Here is a 13,446-nt window from a genome sequence, read left to right on the forward strand (position 1 = left end):
CTTGTGATGTACCGAGCACCCGGAATTACCCGGTACCCGACAGTTTTTCAGCTACCCGAATATTACCCGGACCCGGCAACTGAGAAGTCAGCCCGGCGCCGGGTAATACCCAGCATCTGGTAATGTCAGAGTAGCTGAAAAATACATCATCACTTACCTGCTGTCATCGACGGAAGGTGAGGAAGACCCGTGAGGAAGACGGCGGCGACATCTAGGAAGGTCAGCAGAGGTCCTGTGGTGGTGGCAACATTAGAAGCTATACGACTTAGATTACGCACTCCGGACCGGACTGCGTGGTTGTGGGTCGGTACCTTTCCATCCCCACCTCAACCCTGCGGTCTTAGTCCTGTTTGTGGTGAGCACAGCATGACAACTATCCTTCAGCAGTTACTGGGGATAATGGGACTCAAGCCACTGCCAGAGTCATAAGGTTCCCAGTAAGCAGACTACCAAATACCCCACTATATAGTATACAACAGAATAACGAAGTACTAAGAATCACACGGGCCAATACTCAGTCACAACAATATATTTAATAAAGAGGTACAGTCCACACGGGGTTAACATACAGCTAAACAGCAAGCAGCAATAAAATAAAGGGGAGAGTAGTGTCAAATTCCTACAACTTACAATATAATGGAAGGTAGTCTGTATGGCCGGAAGGCTAGGTTCTGAGGCAGGGGGGTTACTGCATGTTCTAGTGTATCCAAAGACACAAGATAGCAAGTGAATGGCTTCCCCAAGTGAGTCTGAAAGCAAAACTTCCAGGAAGGAAATTTTAAAGATTTTCTGGCCATTGTTCTCGACGAGATTTGCGGGTGTTGATGATCTTTAGATACACACAGGGTTTGCATGCACACAACAGAAATGTGCAAATAAGAGGTAATCCATACCAGGAGTTAATGATTCCCTAACCAAGGGTGCCACTTTGTGCCTGAGATCTAGGAAGAATCAAAGGCTTAATCTCAGCAATACAACTCACTTCTGGGGAGGTCGCCACTTTACATTTTTCCATGCTTGCTCCTGCCCAATATCCTGCATGTCAATACACACTCGCCAAGGTTGTTGGATGTTCATATAAGCAGCTGCCATGCGGGACATTCTGGATAAGAATGCACGCAGAAAAATGGCAAGTGGTTTATCTGTTGCGGCCAAATGTCCTAGCCCATCTCAGCAGGTGTCATGCATGAAATGCCAGCGGGACAGTTACAGGACAAGGGAAACACTGTACAAGGCTTTTGCTGTATGTGATTAAGGGGAGGTTGATTTAGTGTACCAAAAAAACATATGCTATTATAAATACATTTTTATTTCTATTTCCATCACAGTGAAATTTTGAATGCTATATATTTTTGTCTGTTGTGTCTCTGTTGTTTAATAAACTCTGAACTTTGGGTAAAATTTTTCCCCAGATTAGGAGCAATTAATCTCTTTCATGTGTGAATTCTGATGTCTAACAAAATTGGATCTGTCGTTAAACCTTTTCCCACATTCAGTGTAAACAAATGGTCCCTCCTGTGTGAATTCTCTGATGTTTAACAAGTTCTGACTTCAAGGAAAAACCTTTCCCACATTCAGAGCAAACAAGTGGCTTCTCACCCTGTGAATTGCATGATGTCCAACTAGATTTGGTTTATGGAAAAAGATTTCCCATATTCAGATCAAACAAATAGTTTCTCTCCTGTGTGACTTATCTGATGTCTAACAATGAAAGATTCTGCTCCTGGCTGCCCATTAAAGCTTTCCCTTAGCCCAGCCCAGCCCCCCACCCAGTCCCTCCCCCAGGCCGCGACGGTGGCCCAGAGACCCTAGCGAGGCGAGGTTGCCCCCAGGTCATGGGCATCACTTGCCTAATTGGCTAGAGGGTTTGCTTGACCAGGGAGGCAGCGAGGGACCCCCTCCCTCCCCATGGGGCCGGTACCCACATATAACAGACAAGTAACGACAGACTCGGTTTCAAGGTATAAAAGGCTGCGGCTTTGTTTATTAAACAATAATGGAGTAAGCGCTAGTCCCTGTCAGAATGCTCGCTTAATGTGTTAAGGGCAGAGGGTCAGCCAGGCCTTGCCCTGCTGCCCCCATTCCCGGCCGAGCCCAAAAGAGCCAGCCGTTGTCGCGAGTGGGTTCCCAGGAGTCACGGTCGCTTGACTCCGCCCTTTCGCTCCTACCCCCGGGCGACGCTCGCCCGAGCCCATCTGGTAAGGACAAGCACTTACCCCCCAAACTGCTGCCACTCAAGGCTCTATTTAACCCACCTTAAATTAGACCCGTGCCGTCAAAACCTCTAGGACCTTCTCCAACCCCTCCTGCAAATCATTGTTGAACAAATCTGCCCCAATCTCAGATAAGTGTACGCCGTCGGCCTGAAATAGGCAGACTGATTTGTAGTCGAACTCGGGATGGCTGATTTGCGTTACAAATTTCCCCACCATCTTGTTAAATTTCACACATGCTCGGTCAACAGTGCCCGGGGCCCATGCACCCCTCCATACCACCCTGAAAACTCTGTCTGACCAGACAATCTGTACTCCTGGCCAAAGGGGGAGTATGGGGGCCAGATTATGTTTTAACGCGTTGACCAGCTCGAAGTAGCGTCGAGCTGCAAGGTCGTTGCCCCCAGCGTGGAGGTGGTTCCCTTCTATCTGTGGTGCCCTTCTATCCCTACCCAGAATCTGTGGTGCCCTTCTATCCCTACCCATCACCATTAGCCATGGGAGCAACTGGGCCCATCGCAGCCCCCTACCTCCCCTCCACAACACCTTTGCCTGCTCCGCTCGCAACCCAAGGTTTGTCCCATTTGGGCGCTTGATGGCTCGCATTTCACGCGATCTGGGCAATCTGGGCGTTTTGTTAAAGAGTGACAAAGTACCCAAATCACACGAAACGCATCAGAGCCCCACCTGCCAATACCTCTTGATCCCTGATGTCACCCATATCAATATATTGTTTTTAATAAACGCTTGATGTGCTGAGCTCCATCCTCCCTCTAGTTGTTGTGATGGTAGCTTTGTGACAGGCTATTAATAATACACACCAAATATAACTGGGTTGAACTGAACGAGGCTTAGATATAATAAAATATAATTTATTCGTTGAAAAAGGTGAACACAACAGATTATACAAATAACAGACAAAATATAGACACTTACTTAAAGGTTAGGACAAGAAAACCATCAGGATACAGGATGGGCCATTTCTTCCATAATTCAGCTTCAGATGTGGACATCACAGCAATACATGAAGATCATGAAGACCATACATGAAGACATTTGAGTAAGGGGTGACTCTGGTTTAAATACCATTTCAACCCCCTCTCTTACAACCAAGGCGCCGAGCTGTATAGAAAAATCTCTTTGAAGGAGATTTTGGCTTCCCTTGTAAGTGTGAAAACCGACACTTAAAACCACTCAGTCCCTTTGTTCCTGCCCTGAGTATAAACAATCAGGACAGTTACCTTTTGATCACCGGGCTATGATAATGTCCTCAGGATGCCCTTCCTGCCCTATTTAGCATAGCAGATGGGGTCTGCATTTTCAGAGCAGATCCAAAATCCCATATACACTTTAATATCTACACATATTAAAATACCCGGTTCTGGTAGGTCCAGTGGGTCCAAACTTTCCAGACCTTAATGCCGGAAGTGGTACACTATAGGGTCAAAGTTTCAGCTCGCTCTGACCTTCAGAACCGGAGTTATACAAATACCACATAAACTATTTCATATTTTATTATAAAAATCTCCGCTAAAAAGAAATCTCAGCTTTTCACTAAATCCCCATTGAAAACAACGGGCTCTGCCGCCATGGGTTTCAATGGAGCAACTCTGCTGTTGTAGTCAATGGGGTTTCCTGCCATAGACTTTCAATGGAGAAACCGTCGCCATTGAAGTCTATGAGAAAATCCACAAATCTTTACATTCGTCCACACTCCGTCTGGTTGGTCTGAGAGGGCTGGGAATGGGCATGCATTAAAGCCGGGACCTTGGCTACATGCCACCCAAATCCCATCCCTTTGGTCATTCCAGAACCGGAGATATGGACTTACATTTTTCAGCATTTTACACTTAGCCGTTTTTACGCCACGCAGCTCTTCCCCATTGGAATCAATGGCCGGCACCGCCATTGACCATGCATGTTGCATGCCACCATTAGATTCAATGGGACCTCCGCTCCGCCATTGAAATAAATGGCGCGACCCTCCTCCGCTCGACCCCTTACGGGGTTCTCTCATTCCTGGACCCGGTGTGGATCGTGTGTGGGGGTTCCTAGGAGCTAGGGACAAAAATAACTTTATTCCCAGGGGCCCTAGAACCCAAGATTCCCACGCCAATTGTTGTTGAACTTGACCGTAGTGATTAAACTCTTTTAAAAGACATTGTATCCGCTTTTGCGGTCTGCGGTTTGGATGGCTGCCAACCTGTTCCTCGAGGCCGGTGTTGAGGAATCTCCATTGAAGTCAATGAGCCCATTGACTTACAATGGAAAACCACCGCTCCTCCTCTCGGACGCCACCTGCTGGTCGTCGCTGGAAAACAGGTCCAAAACCGCTACTTCTGCCATTAGAACGCATGGAGTCTCAATGGCGACTTATGGAAGGCTGCAAAATGGAGCCTGAAAAAGCGGGAAAATTACACAAAGGGCTATAATCAATATTTTAACATTAACCCCTTCCCTCCCGCATCTACCCCAGTGTGTGTGTGAGTGCAAACACCAGGATGAGACAATACATTTTATACAGGGGAATAAACAGTTGGATACTGAAGTAAGGTAAAACACATTACTGGACCCTTGTCCAGTTAACCCCTTGCTTCCCAAGTGAGAGTAGGGAGTGGCCAAATGGGGTGTAACCCCTTTAATCCCGGGCCAAACCCCCTCCATCATGACAGTAGTGCACCGCTTAACCATTTTTTGGGCTTAACCATTTTTTGGGACCACACCTCTGATATCCATTCACTGGAAGCACACCATGGAGCCAAGAAGTCCCTTTATCCAGTGAGTACTACCCATCTGGGGTTGTTTTTTCAATCCAATATACAGTGGCGGCCACCTTTAAACTCCTGCGGCCGTTTCCCCGCGATTTTTGAAATCGCGGGCAGATGCGGATCGTTTTCGGCGGTTTTGGATGCCACGGGCGCTTTCAATGTTAAGCACCATTAGCACTTATGTGTCAATGCGGCTGACGCGCGGGAAACTCCGTGACAAACGGAGAACATCCCCGCATTTTTACAGGTAAGCAGGAGGATGAAAGGGGCCGCGGCTGTATATTGACCTCGGATTCACTCCATTAATACTCTAGTGGTTATTACTTACTTGTGAGGAGAACTTGTCAAACCAGCTTTACAGGCTTAATCTATCCTTGTGATGTACCGAGCACCCGGAATTACCCGGTACCCGACAGTTTTTCAGCTACCCGAATATTACCCGGACCCGGCAACTGAGAAGTCAGCCCGGCGCCGGGTAATACCCAGCATCTGGTAATGTCAGAGTAGCTGAAAAATACATCATCACTTACCTGCTGTCATCGACGGAAGGTGAGGAAGACCCGTGAGGAAGACGGCGGCGACATCTAGGAAGGTCAGCAGAGGTCCTGTGGTGGTGGCAACATTAGAAGTCTGTCTTCAGCCAGCGCGCGTACAGCAGGGATCCATAGCAGTGTGAGCCAGGGAACCATGTGACCAGAGAAGAAGCATTCCTATTGTACAGCCGGCTGTCCAACAGGAACGCTTCTGCTCCTGCTCCGGTCACGTGGTTTCCCGGCTCACACTGCTATGGATTCCTGCTGCTCCCACGCTGGCTGAAGACAGACTTCTGATGTTGCCACCACCACAAGACCTCTGCTGACCTTCCTAGATGTCACCGTGGTCTTCCTCCACCCCCAGGTAAGTGCCATCTGGGTAACCAGGTACCCGGCCGGGTAGATCATTTGATTTTGCCCGGGTACCCATTCCCCATTTTTTTTTTTAAATTAGGACCCGGTCCAACACTAATCTGTCTACACTATCCATATATCCTCACTTACTATATACTAAGTTGCTTTTCCAGAACTCAGGTGCCTTTGGTGGATGTGACTAGGGGGAGGATATCCAGTATATCAAAAAGCTATAACCTATTGTAAATACATTTTTACTTCTATGTTATGCCACAATGAAGGTACCTGATGGGCAAAGAAGCAAAAGGCTGGGCATAATCTTTATATAAGAGCCTTTCCTGTCAGATAAGGACCTTAATGTCTTGAACTTTCTGAGAGCAAAACTTCATGACTCACATTGACATTTTAATGCTATATTTTTTTATCTGCGGTGTCTCTGATATTTAACAAACTCTGAACTTTGGATCCCATATTAGGAGCAATTAGTCTCTTTCGTGTGTGAATTTTCTTATGTTTAAAAAGAGCTGAATAATGGGAAAAACATTTCCCACATTCAGTGCAAACAAATGGCTTTTCTCCTGTGTGAATTATCTGATGTCTAACAAGACTTGAGCTGTGGGAAAAACATTTCCCACATTCAGAGCAAACAAATGGCTTCTTTCCTGTGTGAATTATCTGATGTCTAACAAGATGGGAGTTATTGATAAAACATTTCCCACATTCAGAGCAAACAAATGGTTTTGTTCCTGTGTGAATTGTCTGATGTGTAACAAGAGTTGAGCTGCGAGAAAAACATTTCCCACATTTAGAGCAAACAAATGGCTTCGTTCCTGTATGAATTGTTTGATGTGCAACAAGAGTTGAGCTGCGAGAAAAACATTTCCCACATTTAGAGCAACCAAATGGCTTCTCTCCTGTGTGAATTCTGTGATGCGTAACAAGATCTGACTTATGGGGAAAACATTTCTTACATTCAAAGCAAACAAGTGGCTTCTTTCCTGTGTGACTTCTCTGATGGGTAACAAGATCAGACTTACGGCAAAAACATTTTCCACATTTAGAGCAAACAAATGACTTCTCTCCTGTGTGATGTTTAACAAGATCCGAGTTACTAATAAAGCATTTCTGACTTTCAGAGCACTTATACAGCCTTTCTGTAGTGTGTGTTCTTTGGTGAATTGTATAAGCTGATTTATTATTAAAGTCTTTACCACATTCACTGCACTTATACTTCATTACGGACACGTTCGTGTGCATTTTCTGTGCATTCGTGTTTCTTTTTTCCCACTTGTGTTCTTTCAGTGTATAAATGTGGGAGACTGTGGGATTTTGTTCTTTACGTGAGCTTGATTCCTTATCTATAATTCTCACAGATTTTCTCAGTCTCTTACTTGAGTTATTTTGTTGCAAGTCATTTGCTTCTTGATCATTTTTAACAACACTGTTATCTTCATTTATACTATCTGGTGAGCAAAGAGGAGTGTGCCATCCTGCAGGTGTACTTCTGCTCATGGATTTATCTGTTGGAAATAAATGCACTGTGTGAAAAGAAATTCATTAATAGCATAAACATAATGTAACATTTCTGGTTGAACATTTCAATTGCTATAAAAATTGCAAATGGAATATACAGTAAGCTAAAGTAGTTATGTGGCAAAATAGAAAGCAACTCAGGGGTTAATTCACTTTTTATATAGCTATTTTCTGCAACTCTATTGAAATAGGTTCTGATCATGGACATTTTTTAGTCCTTCCTGGAACACAGTGGGTTGAGTTATCCGAGCTAAACATAAATTCCACGATGTATAACTGACCCTCAGAAATGTCCCCCTGAAGTCCACATCAAAAACCACGGAGCTGAGATAGGCTACGCTTATACAGCCGGCGACATGACTGATGATGTCACCAGTCACCGTCGCTTTTGCGATAGTTGAAATTAAGTTAAAGGCGACGTTGCTGGCTGCAAGGCCAGCGATGTCATAAAAGGGGAGGGCAAAGGCACGGAGAAGCTCCCGAATGGCCGCAAGGGGAGACAGTCACCGAAAAAATCAAATATCAGTGACTACCAGATTTCTGGTAGCACCGTCGCTCCGCTTAATGTCTAAAAAAAAAAAAATTACGCCACGCACGAAAGCAGACAGCTGGAGAGGAGAGCACGTGAACACAGCCCTATGAAGTGAGGAGACAGCTGCAAAGAGGAGTGAGATCTAGATGCATGAAATTTTAACGCGATCCCGGTTATAACGTGGTCTCATTCTATGGACCCCAAGGTCCGCATTATAATGGGGTTCAGCTATATGTGTGTGTGTGTGTATATATAATGTTTATATATCCAGTGTTATATGTCTGTTTGTCATATGTGTATCAGTTTTCCACTGTATGTGTATCTGTGAGTGTGTGTATCTGTGAGTGTGTGTGTCTGCCTGCCTGTCATTCCTGTGGTATATATCTGTTTGTTATATGTATATCTCTTCTCCTGCTGTGTGTGTGCATCTGTTGTCCTGTGGTGTGTATATCTGCTGTCCAGAGGTGTGTGTGTGTCCATCTGTTTCTGTGTGTATATATGTATATATATGTTTTTTGGTGTTTATCTCTTTGTTATATGTGTAAAAGTTCTTGTGTGTGTGTGTGGGTATTCTTGTATACCTCAGTTATCCTGTGTGTTTCTCTGTACTGTGGATAGCTGTTCTTCTGTGTGTGGGTGTGCCTGTCCTGTGTGTAACTGTCTGTATCTATTACTCATGTGTTTGGTCTGTATGTATTTGTTTGTGTGTGTGTGTGTGTATCTGTTCTCCTGTGTGTCTGTCCTGTGTGTATTTGTTTTTCCGTGTCCTGTGTACATCGGTTTACCTGTGTATGTGTGTGTGTCTCTTTCTCCTGTGGTGTGCCGGTGTATCGTATGTGTCTGTATGTGTGAATATGTGTTAGGTTAACCATGCTCCATTATCTTCACCTGGTGTGAGGTTTTTTATTAGGTGATTTTTGGGGGTATATATAGCCTCCATTGTGAGCATGCAGCACATTACAAACTCATAGCCGCGGAGGAAGAGAGAGATCTTCACGAAATGTGTAGGGTAATCCAGAAAATCTGTGTTGATTGTGGAATTTCCTGTTGGCGATCTTGGTAGTGACATCATCACTAAGAGGAGGTGCTGAGGTGCAGGAGATTGGAGAATGGAGCATAGAGAGCCCAGGCTCCAGAGTGAGATACAGACAGACAGTCCAAGCACACGGTCGGATCCTAGAGGCCCACAAGGTGGTTTTTGCTATACCTGATTAGGTTTTATGCATTTACTGCAGTAAGCACAAATGTGAATGCAATGGTTTATCACTTTTTTTTGTTCTATTTCTGTGGAATAAATCATAAACACTATGAGAGTTGTCTCTGTGTGTGCTTCTATTTTCAGTTAATGTGTGTGTGTATATGTGTATAAATATATTGTAAGAGATATGTGCAGAGGTATTTAATGGAGACCGATTAGGGTGAAATTAAATCCTGGCTTTATTGCGCCTGTTCCTTTAACAAGGCAAGACATACAAAAAGAAACAAAATAAAGGCTTACTCCAGTTTGGAGAATAACGAAACCTTTACCCCAGCCCTATCTAACTGGGTGGGTAGCTAGGCAGATTACCACAACAAACAATACATACATACAGTACATATATACAGTTAGGTCCGGAAATAATTGGACACTGATACAAGTTTTGTTATTTCGGCTAATAGGTGAAAAAAATAGGTGTGAAATCAGCGCTTATGCAAACAACAAAATATCAAAATATATTAATATAGAAACAACCTTAGATACAATGTCCAAATGGTAGTCCTGGAGCTGCCTAAATAGATTGTTCTGGTATCTTCCACCCAGACTTGGATTGGTGGAAAAAAGGCAACCTCCTCTGGCGCTGACCCTTGCCTCAGCGCCAGAGGAGGTTGCCTTTTTTCTATCTTGTTATTTTGGCTGTTTACCAAAATAAATTCAAGTTACAGTTTAATAATGAATATGGGCTTAAAGTGCAGTGTATCAGCTTTAATTTGAGAGAATTCACATCCATATTGGAGGAAGGGTTTAGGAATTACATCTCTTTAATATGTAGCCACCTCTTTTTCAAGGGACCAAAAGTAATTGGACAATTGACTCAAAAGCTGTTTCATGGACAGGTGTGGGCTATTCCTTCGTTATTTCATCATCAATTAAGCAGGTAAAAAGGTCTGGAGTTGATTCCAGGTGTGGCATTCGCATTTGGAAGCTATTGCTGTGAACCCACAACATGAGGTCAAAGGAGCTCTCAATGCAAGTGAAACAGGGCATCCTTAGGCTGCAAAAAAAAAAAGAAAATCCATCATAGAGATAGCAGGAACACTAGGAGTGGCCAAATCAACTATTTGGTAAATTCTGAGGAAAAAAGAACGCACTGGTGAGCTCTGCAACACAAAAAGGCCTGGATGTCCACGGAAGACAACAGTGGTGGATAATCGTAGGAGCCTTTCTATGGTAAAGAAAAACCCCTTCACAACATCCAGCCAAGTGAAGAACACTCTCCAGAAGGTAGTCATATCGTTATCCAAGTCTACCATAAAGAGAAGATTTCACGAGAGCAAATACAGAGGGTTCACCACAAGGTGCAAACCTTTCATAAGCCTAAAGAATACAAAGGCCGGGGGCGTGTCTATGACGTCATCCAGGACAGACGGGTAAAGGGAGAGCTCTGGAGACCCCTCTGTATAATTACCAATTTTATACCTTCTAACCCGGCCAAAAACACCCCAAAAAGCACAGAATCTCTCTCTGAAACCGCAGGGATGGCAAATAGGGGAAAAAATCAACAGCCCCAAGGGGTTGGAAGGTTCTTTACCCCCGCTAAACAATCTGCTGAGACGGGAGGCAGGAGGCAAGATGGCCCCCAGACATCCAGTGCACGAGGCACACAAGGCCTCACTAGCCCGGCGAGCCCCGCTGAGACCCCTCCATCACCAGACGCAAGAATCACAAAGGAGTTTCTCGAGGAGCTACATGCTAAGCTCCAAAGATCATTGGAGGCGAATATTAAAGAGGCAGTGGCTGAGATAAAGCATGACATTCAGGGCCTGCAAGAACGAACCACAACCCTGGAAGCTAGGCTTGATGAAGCCCTCCAACATCAGTCAGAGGCTGACGACGAGATAATTCGCCTGGGACATGAGATTCACTCCCTCCGGGACGGTCTGGAGGACCAAGAGAACCGGGACCGCAGGCAGAACCTGCGGATCCGCGGTATCCCCGAGGCGATAATGCCCTCCCAGCTCAGGGCTTACCTGCAGGACGTTTTCCTCGCTATCTCCCCTGATCTCGACCCCCGGGACATGGAAATAGACAGGGCTCACAGGGCACTGGGTCCGCGCTCAGAAGACCCTAACCGCAAGCGGGACGTGATCGTGCGCCTCCACAGTTTCTCAACTAAGGATAAACTGATTGGTGCCTGCAGGGATAAGGACACGATCACGTTCCAAAATGAGCCACTACAGGTCTACAATGATTTATCCAAGTTAACCGTGGACAGACGGAAGGCAATGCGCCCCCTGACACTCCTACTCAGGGAGAAGGGAATTAAATACAAATGGGGCTTCCCCTTTAAGCTGACCATCTCCCACAAAGGAAAATTCCTGACCATCCGGCAGCCAGAAGAAATGGAACCTCTGGCTAAAACCCTGGGCCTCCCCGCGGAACCCTTCCGCCACACTCACCAGCCTGCCAACAGACCCCGGGAAAGGGAGGACCACCCGGTTAGAACATCAGAAAGGATCGCGGAGCAGAGGCAGTCCAGGGAGCGTTGACGGGTGTCCCCTGCACACAGAGAGGCCCTCCCGGGAGATTTCTACCGCCTTCCCTAACACCACCTAAGATGGCGCCGCGAGGGTCCCCCGCGCAGGAAACACTATACGAAGCACTCACCGCTCAACAGAGGCTCCCAGCAGCAACCGGAGGAGAGACCGGATCCATCCCCCCTGACACCATGACGGCACCACCCGCGGCAGCACTGGAACTCGATGAGGTGGGCCCACCTCGTGCGCACCGGATTCCCCCAAGATGGCGCCCGGTGAGTCTTCACTCCGCTGCGGAGCACCACGAGGCATCCTGGGCGAGATCGTGACGACGCCGACGTCATCACCGTGCGCGACCCCCGACCTTCAGACTTCACTCCCCGCATCACGTGGCCCTGACCGGATGTCCCACACCAGAGGCGTCACACGCACAGCACCAGCGGAGGCCACGCAACAGCCCGGTTCCCGGATGGAGTGCCGGTGCCCCCCCCTCGGCCGAGGGGGGGTCAGAGGGTCTCGCTGGCGGTCCAACCCTTGACGATCCCAGGGGACCATGATTTCCCCCCTCCGCGGAGGGGAGGACGGCACAGGATATCCCGGTCGCCCCCAGCTATGCGGTGTCCACGGACGGAGGGTCTGTAGCACTGTTCCCCCCATGTTACCCCTGGTTACTGTTATTATATATCCCATCACCCCCAGTTTGGCAACAGGCTTTAATCACCACTGCGTCCACGTCCTCCCAGTTAGAAGGACCCATAAAGAACTCACAGGGCATCCCCCTTCCCCCCCCCTTCACCCCCCCCTTCTCCTCCCCCCCCCCCTCCCCTCCCCTCCTCCCTCCTCCCCCCTCCCCCCCCTCCTCCCCCCTCCCCCCCCCCTCCCACCCCCTCCTCCACCCCCTCCTCCACCCCTCCCCCCCTCCTCCACCCCTCCCCCCCCCTCCTCCACCCCTCCCCCCCCTCCTCCACCCCCCTCCCCCCCTCCTGTGTCCTATCCCTCCCCGTCTCCTACCCACCCCCCCCTCCTTATACCATCATCCCCATCCCCTCCCCCCTGCACAATAACTGCCTCACCTCTCCCCTCCGCCCTCCCCCCCCCTCGCGTCCTTGTTAACCCCTTCAACCCCACCCCCCCTCCCCTGCTCAACCCCCCCCCTCTCCCACCCCCCCGCCCTCCTGCCCCCCCCCCTCGCCCTCCTGCCCTCCCCCTCCTCCCCCTCCCTCCCCCCCTCCTCCACCTCCCCCCCCCCTTTTTCCCCCCACCTCCCCCCCCTTTTCCCCCTGCCCCATACCCTCCCTCTCAACCCCTCCCCCAGCCCACCAGCCCCCTCGGGAGAGGATGCGGGCATCCCAGCTACAACCCAGTGACAATTACAAGTGAATCAGGACAGGAAGATCACACTTTGACACAAAAGGTTGCACTAACCCGGCATTATGGACACTGCTAGATGCCTACAGTAATGTATGTTCTCTCTGCATAAAGGTTTTGGGGGCATCGGTCGAGGTGGCCCCTCCCCCGGTCCCCCCCCTACCCCCACTTGCTCGCCCCACCCCCCTTGTGGGGTAACCCCAAACCCTCCCTACACCTCCCCAATACCCTTTTCCGCCATCCGCCCCCCCCCCCGACCCCCGACCACCTACACCTCAGTCCTACCATAGGCCTGGCCCACCGCTTCCCTCTTGGGAGGACCTGAAGGGCGTATTGCCCCCATAGCACTGCAGCAAACTGACACATATCGAGAGGGTGGGAGAATGTGGGAGGTACGGAGGGTTCACAGA

The 13,446-nt window shown here is 48.1% G+C and overlaps 1 protein-coding gene across 1 annotated transcript in view; it reads right to left on the reverse strand.

The window, feature by feature from the left end:
* The window catches only part of LOC142464645 (uncharacterized), a 755,558-nt gene that overhangs the window by 710,288 nt on the left and 31,824 nt on the right, over positions 1-13,446 (reverse strand). Inside the window, 4 exon segments of the mRNA XM_075568010.1 lie at positions 158-232; positions 894-941; positions 1,504-1,601; positions 6,365-7,406. Of these exon segments, the coding sequence (XP_075424125.1) occupies positions 158-232; positions 894-941; positions 1,504-1,601; positions 6,365-7,406 (1,263 nt within the window).

The sequence above is a fragment of the Ascaphus truei genome, chromosome 13 (genome assembly GCF_040206685.1).
Source record: "Ascaphus truei isolate aAscTru1 chromosome 13, aAscTru1.hap1, whole genome shotgun sequence".
NCBI classification, from domain to species: domain Eukaryota; kingdom Metazoa; phylum Chordata; class Amphibia; order Anura; family Ascaphidae; genus Ascaphus; species Ascaphus truei.